Raw genomic sequence first — 18,179 nt, 5'->3', positions numbered from 1 at the left:
AAAATTTCAGCTTGTTAAATACACGTTTCCCTGGTGGCTCAAATGGTAGAGCGTCTGCCTGCAGTGTGGGAGACCTAGGTTTGATCCCTGGGTAGGGAAGATACCCTGGAGAAGGAAATTGGAGAAGGAAATGGCAACCCACTCCAGTATTCTTGCCATGGAGAATCCCATGGACAGAGGAACTTGGTGGAGAGAGGAACCTCGTGGGCTGCAGTCCGTGGGGTCGCAAAGAGTCGGACACTACTGAGCGCCTTCACTCACTCAAATATACACTAACATCACACACACACACACACACACACACACACACACACGCGTACATCCTTCTCCCAGCTGCCTTTGGAGCTTCTAGGATCGCAGGAAGCCCTGACTTCCAGGAGCTCCGGAGGGGAGCTTCCTGAGAGTCCAGAGCCCCGGGGGTCCGGGTCCTAACTGGCCGGCCGGACGCCGCAGCCCCAGGGTGTTCACCAGCTCGGGGCTGGCACGCGGCCCTGGGGGGCGGGGCGGGGCAGGGGGCGGGGCCGCCGGGACGGCTGGGGGCGGGGCTTCCTGCGCCACCGCCCGCGCTCCGCCCCCATCGGCCGCCCGCGCTCGATTGCTCTTGTCTGGCGGCGGCAGCATGGCGGCGGGGGCGGCTGAGGCAGCGGCGGCGGTGGTGGAGGTCGGCTCAGCTGGGCAGTTTGAGGAGCTGCTGCGCCTCAGAGCCAAGTAAGCGAGGCGGCGGGCGGCAGGGGTGAGGGGACGCGGCGGGGGCCGGCCTCACGGGCGCACTGCTCGGCTCCCTCACGCGCGGCCCAGCCTGGGCGGCCCGGACCCTGAGTCCGGGTCCCCGCCCCGGTGAGGGAGCAGGTCCACCGCAGACCCAGGTTTCGAGGCTCCGGGCGCCCCGCGGCGCCAGGCCCGGCGGCCCCGGGGGGCGGTGACGCGGGGCCCCAGCTCCCTGCCGAGGGTGGGCGCGGAGACCCCGGCCCCTCGCCGCGTCGTCCCGGGCGGGCGCTGCAGGGAGGCCGAGCGGGGCGGCAGTTGGCGTCTGAGGGCGCTCGTGGTCGGGCCGCGCTGCCTGCCCGGGCGCTGGACGGGCTCTCCCGCCTCCTGAGCGCACTCCGCCGCCCTCGGTTCTGGTTTGGCCCGGCTGCCTCTCGCCTGGGGGGAGGCGTCGGAAGGAGAGCCGCGGGGTGCGGTGGGCCCGTTCGGCGGTACCCGGAAACACCGCTCCCCGGCCCCCGACTTGCGGGTCAGCGCCGGCGGGCGCGCGGGGCCTCGGGGCGGTCTCTCCGCCTCGGCTGAGTCGAGCCCTCGCCTGGGCACCCGCCCGGCGCTCAGCCCCCTGCCAGCCCTGGGCCGCCCCTGCGCTCGCGCCCGGGTCGGGCCGCGGTGTCCTCTGCGGTGAGAGGGGTCAGGGCCGCGGGCGGCGCGTGGCCGGCGGGCGGGAGCGCCCTCGGAGGCTCCGGGGGCAGAGAGCCTGCGCGGAGCTCAGGGCGGTGGGGCGTGCGGACCTGATGCGGCCCCGAGTTTGAGCTGGAGGCCGCTGGGGAGCTCCCTGGGAGCGTGGCAGGGGGCGGGTGCCGAAAAGTGTTCATCAGAACTGCTGCTTCGGCGTTTCAGGTTCACTTGGTAAATTGTTGAAAGAGGTGGGCCCGGGGAGGCGGGTGCGTGGGGAATGACGTTGACTCATTGATGAAACGGGATGCGGCCCGGAGGCGGCCTCTGGAAGGAGCCGGGCTTGTGTGGATCTGTCCTTAATAAGCGGGCTTCCCTGGTGGCTCAGACCGTAAACTGCCTGCCTGCAGTGTGTGAGACCTGGGTTCGATCCCTGGGTCTCCAGATCCTCTGGAGAAGGAAATGGCAACCCACTCCAGTACTCTTGTCTGGAAAATTCCGTGGACGGAGAAGCCTGGTAGGCTACAGTCTGTGGGATCGCAGAGTCGGACAGGACTGAGCAACTTCACTTCACTTTACCCATCTTAAGTGAACAGCGCCTGACGTCATGAGGACAGAAACCCGAAGCAAACATAAACGCGGTCACCCTCTCCCGGTGAGGATGGAGACTATTTTGCTGTTTGTGTGTTTGGCATTATTGATCCTGTGTTATTTTTTTTTTTAACGTAAAAGTCCTTAAGACGTCGCAGTCGGTTAAAATGTCAGTGTTAATACCGTTTGGATGCGTTCTTACCACTGGCCTGTAGGTGACATGATCCAAGTACAGAGCAGTGGCAAGAACGCATCCAAATGGTATTAAGTGAAATGATGCCTTTAGATGGGCACGTGGGAAGTGGTGCTTGGCATCTGGGGAAGGAACAGATCTCTGCTCCTTTTGGTGGAAATGGCAGCATTTCAGAATATGAAGTAGTACTTGTTAATGCTATTTAACGTCTGTTTGACAGATCATTGCTTCTCAATTTAAAAATTTCATGTGAATTGAAAATGTATTTTGCCTAAGTTATCACATGACTTAGGTTTATATGTTTATATGGTTTATATGTTAGTCTACACAGTTGGGAATAATTAAGGTTTGCAGAATAATTAAGGTTTTGCCCATTTGTAAAATATTTAATATAGTCTAATACTACATGATTTTAATACATGGTAGTTAGTGTTATCTGTACAGGAATAACTTCAGGAGCAGAACATCTGAAATAACAGTGAGACAGCAGTTTATTGACCACTAAATATTTTACTGACAAAGAACGGAGGTTCATTACATTGTTTAAAAGCACAGTAGTTAGGATTTGAGAAGGCAGTGGCACCCCACTTCAGTACTCTTGCCTGGAAAATCCCATGGACGGAGAGCCTGGTGGGCTGCAGTCCGTGGGGTCGCTAAGAGTCCACACGACTGAGCGACCTCACTTTCACTTTTCACTTTCATGCATTGGAGAAGGAAATGGCTACCTACTCCCGTGCTCTTGCCTGGAGCATCCCAGGGACGGGGGAGCCTGGTGGGTTGCCGTCTGTGGGGCCTCACAGAGTCGGACACGACTGAAGCAACTTAGCAGCAGCAGTTAGGATTTGAACCTCGTCTTCTCTTAAAGGTTTTTCCTTAAACAGTGCACCCTGCACATTGAGCTGTCCCTGAAGATGGAGAGAGCAGTGGGCCATCAGGAGAGGGTGACAGCATTTATTTGTTTCAGGTTTATGTCCTCATGATATTAGGCGTTGTTCACTTAATTGGAAAGTAGAAGTTAAGCATCTAAATTTGAGAATAACGTGGATAATTTAAAAGAACATTAATATCATTCTTTAATATTTTTAAAGGGCTTACATATTTTTGTTTGATCTTCCCAACCTCTCAGGGTATTATTGCTGTTTCACAGACGTGGAAGTTAAATTACTCTTCAAAGCTGCGTTAGTAATGATGGAATTTAAGTTGTATATGTGTACTTTTTCTTTTTACTTACGTTGGCACATACTGTTAAAAAGTTTTGTAACCTATTTAATTTTTTAAAAATGTACTCGTATTTTCCCATGTTATTAAATGTTCTTTGAGATACAATTTTTAATGACTTTATAATATTTTATGACCATTAAGAAAACTATGTTGTTGAATAATAGATTTTTACAGTTATTTGCTATGTAAAATACTGGGGAAGTAGTCATATACATACATCTTTGTCTCTTTAATGACTTCTGTAGGTTAGATCCTTGAAAGTGGTACAAGAAATTTCTGAAAGTTTCCAATTGAACTTTTACCAGTGGGATATAAAAGTGTTGTCTCACTTTATTCTTTTTATCATTGAATATTTTGATTTTAAAAATCATTTTTCAGTTTGATAAGAAGTGTTAATGTAGTCCAGCTTCACGCGTGAGAGGAAGAGGAATCAGTAACTGGTGAAGTATCAGCAGTACTTCCTCCATAGTCTCTGCCCATGCGCCGAAGCTCCTGAGTTCTAGCTACAGTGGGGCCCGTGGAGTGGGGGCCTGACTATGTGTTTCTCTCCTGCCTTCGGTGGCTCTTCCTTTGGAGCGTCCTGCTTTCTGTGTCCCAGGCAGCTGTCCCTTCTTCCTCTGTCCTGGCTGTGGCCCTTGTCCTCTATTTTCCTTTGTTTCAGCACAAGACCTTGCTTCCTGCCTGGGAAAACAGGACTTCAGTAGCCTCATCAGGCTGCTGCTTCTACTTGCCCCTCCCCCAACACAACAGATTTGCTTGTAGCTTTTCCCACTGTAGGGGCTTCCTGGTGCCTCAGACGGTAAAGAATCTGCCTGCAATGCAGGAGACCCAGGTTCGATTCCTGGGTCAGGAATATCCCCTGGAGAAGGAAATGGCAACCCACTCCAGTATTCTTGCCTGGAGAATCACGTGGACAGAGGAGCCTGATGGGCTACAGTCCATGGGGTTGCAAAGAATTGGGCACGACTGAGCAACTAACACTTTCTTTCACTTTACCCATTCTTGATTCCTTTGTTGCTGACCTAGAGGAGACTGTCTTCTCGTGTTGAATTCTTCTCTGCTCTAGATTTCCCTGTCCTGCCACCTCTGAGAGCTTGAATCTCATGTCTTCAGCCTCTCCCTCTCACTTGCACTGTCCCCTCACAAAATAAACTATGAAGATGTTCCTGCATTGATAAAAGCCCATCCCTTGATCTGTCTGGATCCTCGCTCGCTCTCTGTTAACAGCCCAGTCTCTTACCTAGTAGGTTCCTAGCAGTTTCCTTCTTCATTCTCAGCTCAGTGGTCCACACACTGCTTCTCTCACCTGCTGAAATGACTGCCCACTGCTGGTCACTCTTCCTGCTCTGTTTGATGGTTGTCCCCCTCCCTTCCTGACTCCTGTGAGACCCCTGAACCTTCTCTGGTCTACTGCCAGGACTCCTTTCCCTCCGTCGCTCTTGACTTGGTGGTGACGAGCCCCAGAGGCTCTGCCCTTGGCCCCTTCTTTATTCTCCGGCGTGGATGAGGGTGGTGCCCGCCATCTCTTGATTCGGAGATCTGCGGATCAAGCGTGGACTTCTCTCCTGAGCTTGACTGTCACTAAGAGCCCACTAGACTTCTTTCCTCCCAGGTTGCCTGCTTCTGGACTGTGAATCGTGGCGAGTGCCACCACTACCTAAGTCACTAAGCCAGAAGCTTGGCGGTACTGGGCCCCTTCTTTTCTCAGCTGTATTGTTTTAGTGGTTTAACAGTTGATTACTTCTTTCCTTGCCCAAGTTTAATTGTCCTTGTTTTTTTCCTCCTTGTAACATATTTTTCAATGTGTTTTCCTGAGTGTTCAGATTTTTTGTAGTTGAAAGTGAAAGTCGCTTGCTCAGTCGTGTCCTAAGTCGGGTCCTACTCTTTGCGACCCCATGAACCGTATAGTCCATGGAATTCTCGAGGCCAGAATACTGGAGTGGGTAGCCCAGCCCTTCTCCAGGGGATCTTCCCGACCCAGGAATCGAACCGGGGTCTCCTGCATTGTAGGCGGATTCTTTACCAACTGAGCTATGAGGGAAGCCTTTTTGTAGTTGAGAGAGATTGTATTTGAATTTGAGTTTCCCAGGTGGCGCTGATGTTAAAGAACCTGCCTGGCAATGCAGGAGCCATAAGAGACTCAGGTTCTCTCCCTGGGTCGGGAAGATCATGGCACCCACTCCAGTCTTCTTGGCTGGAGAATCCCGTGGACAGAGGAGCCTGGTGGGCTCCAGTCCATGGGGTCACAGAGTTGCACACGACTGAAGCAACTGTTTGAATTTATAATTCTGTAAAAGTGAAGGGTTTTTCAGTTGAGTATGAGGTTAGACTTAAAGGTATCTTTGCCAAGGTAGTTTTATATGAAAATAGTTAATAGATGTATACTGAGATTTCTAAGGATTTTATCAACAGTTTATTAGTCCACTATTCTGTCTGTTCATACTGTCAGTTTTTAGAAAATACTTTGTAGCATAAGAAAGTTTGTATAAAAAGCAGTTCTATTTTTTTCCTTGTTTTCTGCTTATATACTTCATTTGCCCCATTTTATTCCTATTCCTATGATCACTTCATCACAATACCATGTTTAAAAATACTAACATTAATAGTAGTAACGCATATATAGTCATTTTTCACAAACATTGTGCCCTGACTGCAGAAATCTAGTTTCCACAGGGTCTCAAAATAGAGTTAATTTACATGGCTGGTAGTTGAGGTGGATGAATATTCAGAACCACTTCATGTGAGCTAAGTATTAATTCAAAAAATGTCATTAACTTGAAAATTCATCCAAAAGAAGTCCTTGAAATCATATTTCAGCCTGTGTTTAATACAAGATTCTAGCAGTACAAAAACAATTCAGGCGGTCCTTGAAAGGTTTCTTTGGTAATAGAATTTATCCTCATTTGCTTATTTCTAAAGCTACTGTGTTTTCAAAATCTGCGTTTTACGGATTTACAGGTCCCTTCTTGTGGTCCATTTCTGGGCACCATGGGCTCCTCAGTGCGCTCAGATGAACGACGTGATGGCAGAGCTCGCTAAAGAGCACCAACAAGTTTCATTTGTGAAGGTACTGCGTTTTCAGTGTCATGTCTTAGGGATTTAATTCTGATTTATGGGTTAGACTACATTTTATTGACATAGAAAGGAGTGGTGGTGTGGGATTCCTCATATTCATAGGTAGTGTTGGAATCTGTTATTTTCACAGTAGATTATTCTTAAAAACCTTAAAATGGTTTTATATTTTTCAAGCAGGGAGTGGTGTAAAACTCACTACCCTTTCCTGAATACAGGCTTGGGTGGGAGGACAGGATGGGCAGTCAGGAGAGGGTTTATGTGGGCACTCGCAGGTGAGATCATTCATTGTGGGTAATTGTGGTTTTGTACAGTAGAGATGTTAACAAGACTTGCTTCATTGAAAAGCTAAGTGGGACATGGAAAGTGATTCAAGAAAGGTGTGTGAGGGCTGCAGGGAACAGGGGGGTAGGGGGAGCTCGCTGCCAGGGGTCCGGTAAATGCAGGCCTGCAGGGAAACCAGAGTCTCTCTGTCGCGCTGGGGAAGCAGAGGGAGAAGGAAGCAGCCTGGCTGCCTTTGTTTTCATTCACTTTGCGTGTAGCCTTCTTTGTCCTTGCTCTGGTGCTCCAGCCTCCTCATTCCTGGTGTCTTTCTTGGGTGGGCAGGGCTAGGATAATGAGAGTTACAAAGGACGAGCTCACTTGGTTTTAGCACATTTAATGTATCAGTCAGGACTTAATTGAGGCAACATGGCCAACATGTGAGTTGAGTGTTTTAGAAATGAACTTTTGGGAAGGGAGGCATACCCTATATTCAGAAGCTGAATCTTAAGGTTTTAAAAAAGCAGACAAAAACCCTATTTTAAAAAATAGCTAGAGGATATGTTGGCAAGTATATGGAGTTAAAGATGATGTGAACTGTATTTGTATGTGTGCCTCTTTATGTAGACTGAAGACCCAGAATTCTGACACATTAATTTATTTGTATAGCAGCTGATATACTTTTCAGACAGTTTCCGTTTAAATATGTGTCCTTTGAACAGGTATTGCTTGTGTTTAGATGGTTCAAAATCAAAACACTGCAGGAAGAAGTCCATTGAGAAGGCCCAGCCCACTCCTTCTCGCCAGCCTTGCCGTCCCATCCCATAAGTAGCTCTTGTATTAATCTTGTATGAATTCTTGCAGTGTTTCCTTAAGCAGATAGAGCATGTATGAATAGTTAGCTTTTTAAAGTTTAAGGACTTATTTAAAATTCCAGTGAAATGTGTAATGTAACCTTAGAATACAACCTTAAAATGTCCAATATAAATAATAGAAGTGGACATTAAAACTGCATGTTTGGTCAGTGATAAAAGATAACGATTACAAGTGAAATAAATGATTAAACATTTCAATCGTAAGATTAATCAAGACAGTGGTAATTGTTGTAAGTCTGCTTTTATGTGTATCACGTTACTGGTTTAGGTAACGCATTGTTCTTAGCTGCCATTTGAATGATTTATTTAAAGTGACTATAGGATTACTTCTCACATCAGTACCAGACTCGGCAGTGAGATTTTAAGTTGTTCAAGTGCTTAAATGTCTCGGCAAGCCAAGGGTTGGGAGCCCTTATCTGCTGGGGATACCTGACCCCGACTGTACCTGCCGTTCAGAGAGGGTGACAGGTTTCCATGGGTCGTTTGCGCAGGTGTTACTTTCTGGGAAGTCACTCTGTGGCATAGTTTTCTTAGACATCTTCAGAGGCAAAGATCATTTGCATGGAGTTCGGAAGGTAGGTGATTTAAAGGGCACAGTGCTGAGCAGTAGCCAGCCTGGGAGAGGTGAAGTACTTGAGAGCGGCGGTGGCATTTTCCAGAGGAGGGGCATGTGGTTCAACTAAACACAGCTTACTCGGTGAGAGCTCTGTGACTCTTCCAGTCTATAGAAGCGACATCCTGGTACTCTCTGTTTCTCACAATTTGATTTCTTGGTCTTTTTGTTTTTTTAACGACTGCAGTTGTTTGGCATTTTTGACTTGAAGTATAGAGATTAGTTCATTCTATGACTTAGATTTACAGAACCATTGCATAGAACGATCTTAAGCACTGTGTTTTTAATACTTTAATTCTAAAGTTTTGTGATCATCAATTCCTTATTTTGTAGAACATGGTAAAATACCATCTGAGAAAACCTAGCATACATTTTTTTGTTTTTTAATCCTAGTAGTTTGTGCCCATTGGAATAGGTTGCTGAAAGGCAAGGTTTTCACTTACTGTGTTTGAATCCCCTCACTTCCTGGACTGATGATACGGCGATAAAGAACGTGTGCTCCTTACTGGTGCCACGTTTAGGCTGCCTGCCGTTGTGTTCGCCTGCATTGGCTGCCCCGTCGGTCGGGTCCTGGGGCTGGGTTCTTCCCTGACTTCACACCTCCAAGGGCTTGGAGGACATAGGTTAGTTGTGTCTGTTGCTTTAAGTCTCACAGAAACCTTACATTTATTCAGAATAAGATTAAATAGCTAATTAAAATGTCAAGTGTCTTTGCATTTCAAATTATGTAAAGTCAGTTTGTTAGCGCTTTAACAACAATGGGATACACATTTATCATTAAATCAAAATTGTTTGGTCAGTAGACTATTTCAGGATACAATGTCTGGTGGTGGTGTGGGAAAGAGGAAGAATAGTTTTGGGTGGTGAAATTGGGGCCACTGGTCAAATTCATGGTCCAAATCAAAGCCATTTAAAAAAAAATTAAATTCTTATATTTGGTATTATTATTACTTTTGCTTTTAAAGTAAAGATTGTGTGTATTTAAAGTGTACAACGTGATGATTTAAATCAAACCCATTTTGTGTGATGTCTTTTCTGTGTACCCCCGTGACTTTTTTTTCCCTTTCTTCTCTGAGCTTAGTCTGTTCCATTGGCTGGACTGTCAGGGAGTCTCTTGTGTTTTCATCGGCTCTGTCCTTGCGTTTTGTCCCTGTTTTGTCCCCTTCTTGACTAGGTGGTGAGACGCTTGAGGGCGGGGCCTTTACCTGGTTTGCTGTGTTTAAGTTGCTTTTCTTTGTGCAGGTGGCTCCCACCTCACGTGCCAGCCCTTTCTCCTCTTTATTCCCTCCCCCTAATTCTAGCTGAGGCCTACTAGGCTCTGATACTGAATGTACCATATACTGCACTTTGGTACAGAAATTTATTCTTGAAGTCAGACTTAGCAACGACCTGGTTGGTGAGATTTAGTATTATTGTATTTCATTTAGTATTAATCTTGTTTGTATGGTAGCTGTTCTTGCATTTTATGTGCATGGTATCTTCAGATATGAAATCAAGAGTACAGAAGGAATTATATACTTACTTTTTTTTTTTTTGATTCCTTAAAAAGGAATCTTTATAGTTTGATATATTCTTAAATGTGCCACCATCTTAAAGAACAGCTTACACTGTAATTTCTAAAGGTCTGTACAGTTAGTATAGATAATTTCTGTAGCTTACACTGTTTAAATTCAAAATAATCTTTGTGAACAATGTGTTTAAGCAGAAAATGTAGGGCAGTCTCCAGAAGGGTGCCAACTAGCTGTAAAACTAGGTATTGGCTAACTGGCTGTATAATTAGGTATCGGCATCGGCTAACTGGTTGTATAACTAGGTATCAGCTGAGTATCTGAACTTGTTTTTTTTGTGTGTCAGAATATTGATCAGTTTATTTAGTGTCTTACAGAGCATATGTAGGATTCCATTTTTTAGGAACTATAGAAATGTCTCTCAGATAATTCTAGTAGGATGGTTAAATCTTAAAAATAACCTAGTTTTAATCTGTGCTGTCTTGGTAAAAAAAACAAAACATAATTAACATAGTTTATTAGCTGTTACTGGGTAAAGTTTGGCAAAGTATTATAAAAAGTTATTAGAAATGTTCATTTAAATACTATTTTGACATTTATGTTTGACTTTCTGGCAAACAAAGAATTTGACTTTGAAAAACTCGCCTTTCGTAGCACGTCACAGAGTGAAAAGAAGTCCTGTGTGAGGCGTGACAGAGTCCCAGAGTGTCAGGCGCTTTTGTTTGCTTGCTTGTTTCCTTGAAGTCTAGTTGATTTATGTTGAAAGGTTGAGTTTTCTCATCCTTGCCTTTACCTTGGAGCCTCTGCCGCCACTGGCAAGTAGTCACTTGTGTTTTTGGCTTAGGAATAGTGACTACTGTTCAGCATTCTGTTTCTTGGACACTCAATTGTATGCCACACCGGATGCTAGTTACTGGGAATGCAGGACAGTAAGGGTGTAGACAGTAAATGGGTAACACAGTGCCAGGGTAATCTCAGGTGGTGTGAATTTCAACAGAAGAAATAAATAGGCAGGCTGTGAAGAGGGGTCTTGGGTAGGCGGGGTGCTTTTATGTAGGTTGTGCTGAAAGGGTGTATCTAACAAGTGAGAGTTAAAAAACGCAAAGATGACAGTCACTGGAAGTGCTGGCAGAGAGCCTTTAGGTAGAGGCTTAGCAGGTGCAGACCTCAGAAGAGCAGTGGGCGGCCAGCGGGGCTGGAGAAGAGGGAAGGGGTCGAAGCCCTGACCGGAAGCTGCAGAGGCAGGGAGGGCCACGTGGCCTTGTGAGCCATGGTCGAGTTTTGGTTTTATTGCAAGTGCAGTCTGATGCAGTCTGATTCCTAAGTCGATTACTGTGGCTGCCACATGGAGAATGGTTTGAAGTGGGTAAGAGTACAGACTAGAAGCAGGTCTACCAGTTAGGAGGCTGTTTCACTAGGCCAGGTAAGAGATTTCTTGGACATTAGTGGGGAGATTGTTGAAATGCTGTTATTGTCTGCGTCGGCTTATGTTTTAGAGGGGGCACCCAGGAGACCTCTTGATGGATTGGATGTCAGGGTGGAGGAAATAGATCAGTTAAGATTGTCTCCTTTTTGATCTGAGTAGCTTGGTGGATTAAATGAGATCGGGTCTGCCCTGGGGAGGAACAGGTGCAGTGGGAAATGTCTAGTGGGGATCTGCGGGCAGATGTCGAGTGTGTGGCTTGGAGGTGAGAGGAGAGGTTTGTCCTAGGTAGAGGTTGGGTGGCGGTGCCATACTGGAGTTCCTTAGAGCCAGGGTGTTGCCTGAGACCACTCTGCTAGGAAAGTGAGTATAGGTAAGAGAAGCAGGTGCAGAACCAAGTCCTGGGATGTGCAGCAACATCGTGGTTGGCAAAGGTGAAGGAAGAAGCCAGATACTCAGGCCAGGAGTTAGAGGAAGAGAAGACACGGAAAGCCAAGGGAAGGGAATCTGAGAAGGCAGCTGTGGTCACGCTTACTGAGTGAGACTGCAAGGTCAGTAAAATGAGGAGACGAGGAGGAACCGTTGGGTCTGGTGAGCTGGTAACAGGGCTGTGTAGAGTGGACTGTGCCTAGAGCCAGACTGCCTCACCTCCCGCTCGGCAGTGAGGGACCTAGAAACGGGCTACGATGATAGCACCCGCCGTGAGGGCCCCTGCGGGGGCTCAGACGGTGAAGATCCTGCCCGCGGTGCAGGAGACCTGGGTTTGGTCCTTGGGTTGGGAAGCTTTCCCCAGAGAAGAGATTGGCTACCCACTCTAGTATTCTTGCCTGGAGAATTCCATGGACAGAGGAGCCTGGCAGGCTACACTCCATGGGGTTGCAAAGAGTCAGACATGACTGAACGACTAACGCTCACTCGCTCACTCACCGTGAGGATTAAATGAACTCAGTATGTGAATGCACTCAGAATGTTGTCTGGCTTAGAGTACACCATAGCTCTTAGCCATTACCATCATGGTGGTCTTTGGGGACCCCTGATATATCAAAGGAGATGATGGAGATTCCTTCCGTCTGGATTCATCCTGCTGTAGTAGAGCTCCCCTGCCCTCCTCCCCTCTCCACAGACACACAGCACCCTGGGTGGGAAGGGTCCAAGTTTGAGATTGACGGTGTAGGAAGCACGTGGTTCCCCCAAGGCATTCTGGCTGGGAATCCATTCTGGAAGTGTCCATGTCTGTCTGGTCCTGAAGTCATATATAATCCTGTCTTTTAAATTTGCTGTTTCTTACTTGTTGTGGTAGAAAAGGTAACCGTAGCATAATGAGAAAAGCACAGGGTTTGTCGTCAAACAGACATGGGTTGGTTTCTCAGCTCTCCTGCTAATTAACTGTGTCTGGAGTGACCTCTCTCCTGGCCCCTGTGGAGCTGAGATGATAACGCGGGCCCTGCTTTCCAGTTGTGACAAGTCTGGTGTACAGCACAGAGCAGGCCTCCAAGGAAGGTAGCTCTTATTGGCCATCTTTGGTCTCTTCAGAATGTAGAAGAAAATTGAAATTAAAAGTTTTGAATATGTATGCATTTATCTTCTACTTCCATTGTTATAACTGTTATGTTGCTTTACATCCATCAGAAATATTTCCAAGGAGTTTTAGTGCTGTGAAGGTTTTCGGACTTCAGCTGCCCTTGCTATTCTGGGGAGCGGCTTTGCCTTTAATGGCCCTCCTGGTCTGGACTCAGGAGGATTTGCCTGTCACTGTTGCCTTTGTCTTATTAAGCTCCGTCTTCTGGGAGCTCATTTGAGGGGAGGCACGTGTAGTGATCCTCCTGGCTTCAGCAGGAATTTTGAGAGCATCATTTGCTTCCCAGAAGAGTTGTCAGTAAGGGGCCCTACTGGAAACCAGCAGACATATGAGAAGAGATCAGCTTTTAAAAGCATATAGGAATTTGATTTTATGAGTCAGGATGTGACTTGTTTTGTTCTGTTTAAGACTCTGTTATCTTGCTTCTACTTAGTAGCACCTGTTTTTTGATTCGTATTACTTTTCTGTTAGAATCCCGGAGTGCGAGCGATGGGGATCTTCACTGAGCCTGGCCCAGTGCCCAGAGTGTGGGGGGCACTTACCAGACGTTAGTGCTGCCTCGGTCACCACCTTTCTGCTCTCCTTTGGTCTAGTGTGGAGTTGTCTGAAAGAATATGGTACAGAAGTTCCTTAGACTTTAGAAAGAGTGTCTTCTGAACAGCTGTCTCCAAATGCTTAACCTTCTCTCTGTTCTTTTTTTCAGTTTTATTGGACAGTTGACATTGATTTTAAAATATATGTGGTTTCTTACATTAAAAATGAAAATAATTTAAAGTATTGTTTCAAAAGGGTGTTCTAAAGAAAATAGAATTAAGGCGGTAAAAGAGCACCCAAGAATATACGAGATGGACGATACAAGCCACAGACATGGGATAGCCTCCCCCTGTGTCATGGTCATTTTTATGGATAGAAACAGTGGATTGGTTAAAGCTCTGGATAAAGATAGTATTTTAAGCCCAGTGGAAATCTTTTACTCTTGGAAAAACACAGTGTATATATTTTAAAAACTCTTTAATAACATAATTTATCAATAAACTTTATTTCCTATAGGTATAATGTGGATACAGATTTTTATTGGTTTTAAAAGTTTGTATTAGCATTGACAGTCCTGTGAGGGAAAAACACAATATATCTTGGTTTTTCTCAAAGTATCTAAAGTCCACATAAAAAGCTTATAGTAATTTTATTCTCATTTAGAGAACGTGTTACTAATAAATATGTTTATGTGTCAGATATCACATCAGATCTTGTTGAAGGGCTTCAAGGAAATTTTCAAATAGAATGTGGTCATCTTATTTAAAATGCATTTAAATGTATGAACAGACCCAGAAGCAAGTAACCTAGCAAGATATCTATCTGCTTAGGGTTCAGCAGCCTTGCAGGAGTTAAAAGTAAAATTTATCAGACATCAATAGTTTATTGAAGAAATACTCCTTTTTGCTTCATAATTTGCAGAAGGCTGCAACTGTCAGTCATGATGTACTGCCTCTTGAAATTAGTCAATAGAGCAAACAGCAAGAATTGCTGTGGGCAGAAAATAAGCACTGTAATCATGACATAACTGGGGTCAGTGATTTATGGATTTCAATATAGTAGTAGCTGCATATGATTGAAAATTTACTAGGTCACTAGTGCACCAAAAATTTTATTCACAGCCTCCAGGCATCTTTTGAAATGTGCAACAAAATAAAAACCTCTGAACCTGTTTTGACACCGCAGACTCAGTGGATGACATGCCAGCCCAGTGAGTCTCATTTAAATGTAAATGTGTCATAAACTTTTGTACTGTGCTCTTTTAAAAACGTCAACTACCTGAAGGGATAATGCATGTGAAACTGATTTACATGTGAAGTAGTTAAAAAGAGAAGACCTTTTTATAATCATGCTTAAATTCTTTTATTTTAAAGTTGGAAGCGGAAGCTGTTCCTGAAGTATCTGAAAAATATGAAATTAGTTCTGTTCCCACCTTTCTGTTTTTCAAGGTAAGGCTAAAGACGGTGGAAGAGATTGCGGAGTACCGTGGGGCTGCCTTCGCCGGTTCCTTTCCCCTTTCCCCTGATGCTGAGCACCAGGTGTTTGCCTGCTCCTCGCCCTGACCTGTCTTGTAGTCTCACTGCTTGCTTGCCCTTGGGGTCCTGGGAAGGTGACACGGACTGTGGAGGTCCACCCACCAGAAGGCATGGCTGTAAACCCAAACTGTTCCCTGAGTTGGGTCAGAGGTTGGTTGGTTGGGGCATGTGCTTGGGTATGATGAAACATCTTGCTGCTTCTGGTTTGATTAGTGACTCTCTTAGGAAGTGGGTGCAAATCTGTGTTTCTGGGCACCCCTGGGTGTCACCAGAGTTCCCCAGGTACCTCATCTGTACTTCATAACAGCTTGACCGCAGCGGGGGTGGGGAGAGCCTGTCTGATCTGGTTTCAGGAGTAGTGCTGCCTTCCCAGTGTTTCCAAAAAGGAAAAAAGAAACCAACTATTCATTTCTAAAATTGACATGCGTGGCAGGCAGTTTGTAATCCAAATTTCAAAAAATTTCTCCAGTGATAGTGTTGACCTCTTTAAATACTGGCTAGAGCTATGGACTTGTGTTTGTTATAATTTTGGAGCCTAAAATAGATGATGAAGAAATGTACACATACTCTGAATGACTTCTTTAACTTTAGAATTCTCAGAAAATCGACCGATTAGATGGTGCCCATGCCCCAGAGTTGACCAAAAAAGTTCAGCGACATGCGTCTAGCGGCTCCTTCTCGCCCAGTGGTAGTGAGCACCCGAAGGAGGACCTCAGCCTGCGCCTGAAGAAGTTAACCCACGCCGCCCCCTGCATGCTGTTCATGAAGGGGACGCCTCAGGAGCCGCGCTGCGGTAAGGGCCTGCTCCAAGCTGCGCCACACGTGGCTTGGGCTCGAGACCACGTGCTCTGTGCAGACTGCGCTGGACACCTTCTACCGATGCTTGCGATCAGACACCCTTAGAAGAGCAGAAAGGTTGTAATTTCCAGTGGACTCAAGTTAGGTGACGAGAACTTGTTTGCAGTGTAGACTTGGGGAATGTTGAAATCAAAAGACATCTTGGAAATCATCTAATTCAAAACCTTTGTTGTCTGCCTAATTCCCAGTGAAGGCGATTTGCCGTCACTGAGTAGCAGAGTTGGGATTGAGTCCTGGCCACTGTATTGCTGTCTCCATTAATAGGCTTTTGGTCTGTTCAGTTAATCTTGCTCTTAACACTTACCTTCTCTTTCTTGGCAGCCTCCTTTTATTCGTATGGTTCAGATTCAGCAGTTCAGAAATGCACAGAATTACGGTAGTGTTCCAGTGTCCACCCTGTATGCTTTTGCCTCCTGTTGTCTCTCAGTGTCTGATGACACTGTTCACCCATTGCTGTCATTTCCAGTTCATTGCTTCTCAGGATTTAAAGATTGCTAATTCTGTGGCTGACAGTCACTCTTCCCGTCTTGCCTCAGATGTGCATGGAGTGTTGTCCTTAAGTAACTTTCAGAGTCATTTGGCCCCTCAGGTGTTGGATTCATATTGTGTTCTTTTTACTGTGCCTCGTGTAACATTATTATGCTGCATAATCGAGCATTTAATGCCTTTCGATGATGCTGTTGAGAATCTAAGAATGTTGCTTTAACTGCGCAGGAGGGATTTGTTAAAGATAGTTGGCAGGGAAATTAAATGTGTTATTGATGTCATTACTGCATGTCCAGTGTGACTTTATAAATACAGCCAAACTTCCACTATAAAGTTAGTTACAAATTCTTCCCTGTATAGTTAGCAAATTACCTATTAAATTATGAAAAAGTCTAGTTTTAAATGTAAAGTTTCATGGTGAATTCTGTCTTAGAGAAAGAAATGGTTCCTTTCTTTCTCAGTTCTGCTTGAAAATTTTCCTTGCCAGCAGTTACGTGTCAGATGCCTGCTGTGTATATACTGAAGAGCTAACTTAGTCCGTGTGAGAGTTAACCAGAGGGAGCCGCAGAGAGGCTCTGGGTGTTGGTGGTTTGTTCTTGATGGATGCTGGTTCGCCTCTCCCCGTCAGGCAGGGGCGCTGTTTCTGGCACTCTCTGTGCTGACCTCATGACAGCAGTCCCTCGGGTCCCAGTCAGGACCGTTATCAGGCTGTACGGCGCGGAGCAGCCTGCATGACAGGTTATGCACAGTAGGCCCACAGTAAAACCAGTAGCATGGTATCTTCTTTGGGAGCAGAACACTGATACTCTCTTAATTAATCTTCTGAATGAAGAGCTTCCCCGGCAGGTAAAACTGGCAGTGGTGAAACTGCAGTCGGGGAAGGTGGTCTGAAGCGGCAGCGGGGAGGGGTGTCCTGGGATGCCTCGCAGACCGGATGCCGGCTGGCGGGCCGCCTGTGACTGTGCTGCCCTGACGCTTCCAGCTTCACGTCGGCCACCCTCCTCGTGCCTGCAGTTCTTTCTTCATAGTGTCAGAGGTTGGAGTCAGCCTCGGAGAGCCATCCAGATGCGGAATGAGTACTCAAATAAAATAGAATTACACTTAGAAGTAATCATTTTTCTGCTTACCATTTACTTTATTAGGCTGAATTTATGAGGTATTTCTAGCCGTCTTTATATTAACCGCCTGAGTGGCATTTAGAAGGCTGTACAAATAATGAGTTAGAATGAAAAAGAAGCTTGGAAACATTGCAGAGCAATGTATTATTGCTTTATATTATACACTATAATATACATTATATTATATACATTTAGATAATACTTGGGAGATATAAAAAAGATTTTTAGATACATATGATAAACAGTTTCATTCTTCATTATTTTTATATATATGTTATATAGAATGTTTATAACTACATTTTAGTAGGCTTTTCTGTTTCCCAGTATTTTGGTTTCTGTGACAGCATGTCTTTCTATCACATATAGTAAACAGATTATTTTGGAGTATTGGTATTCTTTACAAAAGCATCTAGTTAAGGCTTAATCGGGAGTCTTCTGCTGTGACTGTGCCCTGCTGCTTCCTTCACCGGGGCTGCTCTCTAACTGCTTGTCCTTGTCTGTGTGCATGGCTCCATACACTGTCTTTATCTTGAAACTGTTCTCTTACAGGAACATACACAACTTTTACCCTCTGCCTTTCTGAGCTCGTTTGGTGGAAAATTGCTTTTGCTTTTCTGATGGTACATTAGAGATGAGGCCTAGGAAAACTCTTCTTTATCAAAGAATGGCCATCAGCTCCCATGAACTCAGGTGGCTGGTATTTCCATACTTGGCACAGAATTCACTTTGAAAGCACTACTGTCATTAACACGCATTACTCCCTTTGGACTCCCTTTGGGAGTAGAGCTACACTTGGTTTTTGATTAGCGGGTCCACACCTTGCATTCAGTAAAACAGAAAACCGTGAATGAATAACACTTAAACTTCCTATCAAGGAAACCTTGAAAGCCGTTTCAGCGTCTGCCCTGGATTCTCCTTGGACTCAGCCCAGC

General features: G+C 45.6%; 1 protein-coding gene across 2 annotated transcripts in view; it reads left to right on the top strand.

The window, feature by feature from the left end:
* The first annotated feature begins 590 nt into the window (after nucleotides 1-590).
* Nucleotides 591-18,179, top strand: part of GLRX3 (glutaredoxin 3) — a 31,260-nt gene continuing 13,671 nt past the window's right edge. The window contains exons 1-4 of one of the 2 annotated variants that reach the window (XM_027528519.1): nucleotides 591-708; nucleotides 6,344-6,452; nucleotides 14,624-14,698; nucleotides 15,377-15,578. In XM_027528519.1, coding sequence (XP_027384320.1) covers nucleotides 620-708; nucleotides 6,344-6,452; nucleotides 14,624-14,698; nucleotides 15,377-15,578 — 475 coding nt within the window. In that variant the 5' untranslated portion in view covers nucleotides 591-619. Of the gene's footprint in view, nucleotides 709-1,968; nucleotides 2,036-6,343; nucleotides 6,453-14,623; nucleotides 14,699-15,376; nucleotides 15,579-18,179 lie in introns of those variants that run through there. The other variant, XM_027528520.1, reaches the window with a different exon arrangement.

The sequence above is a fragment of the Bos indicus x Bos taurus genome, chromosome 26 (assembly GCF_003369695.1).
Source record: "Bos indicus x Bos taurus breed Angus x Brahman F1 hybrid chromosome 26, Bos_hybrid_MaternalHap_v2.0, whole genome shotgun sequence".
NCBI classification, from domain to species: Eukaryota; Metazoa; Chordata; class Mammalia; order Artiodactyla; family Bovidae; genus Bos; species Bos indicus x Bos taurus.
The sequence above is the reverse complement of the archived record's forward strand: the minus strand, read 5'-3'. Positions and strand labels throughout refer to the sequence as shown.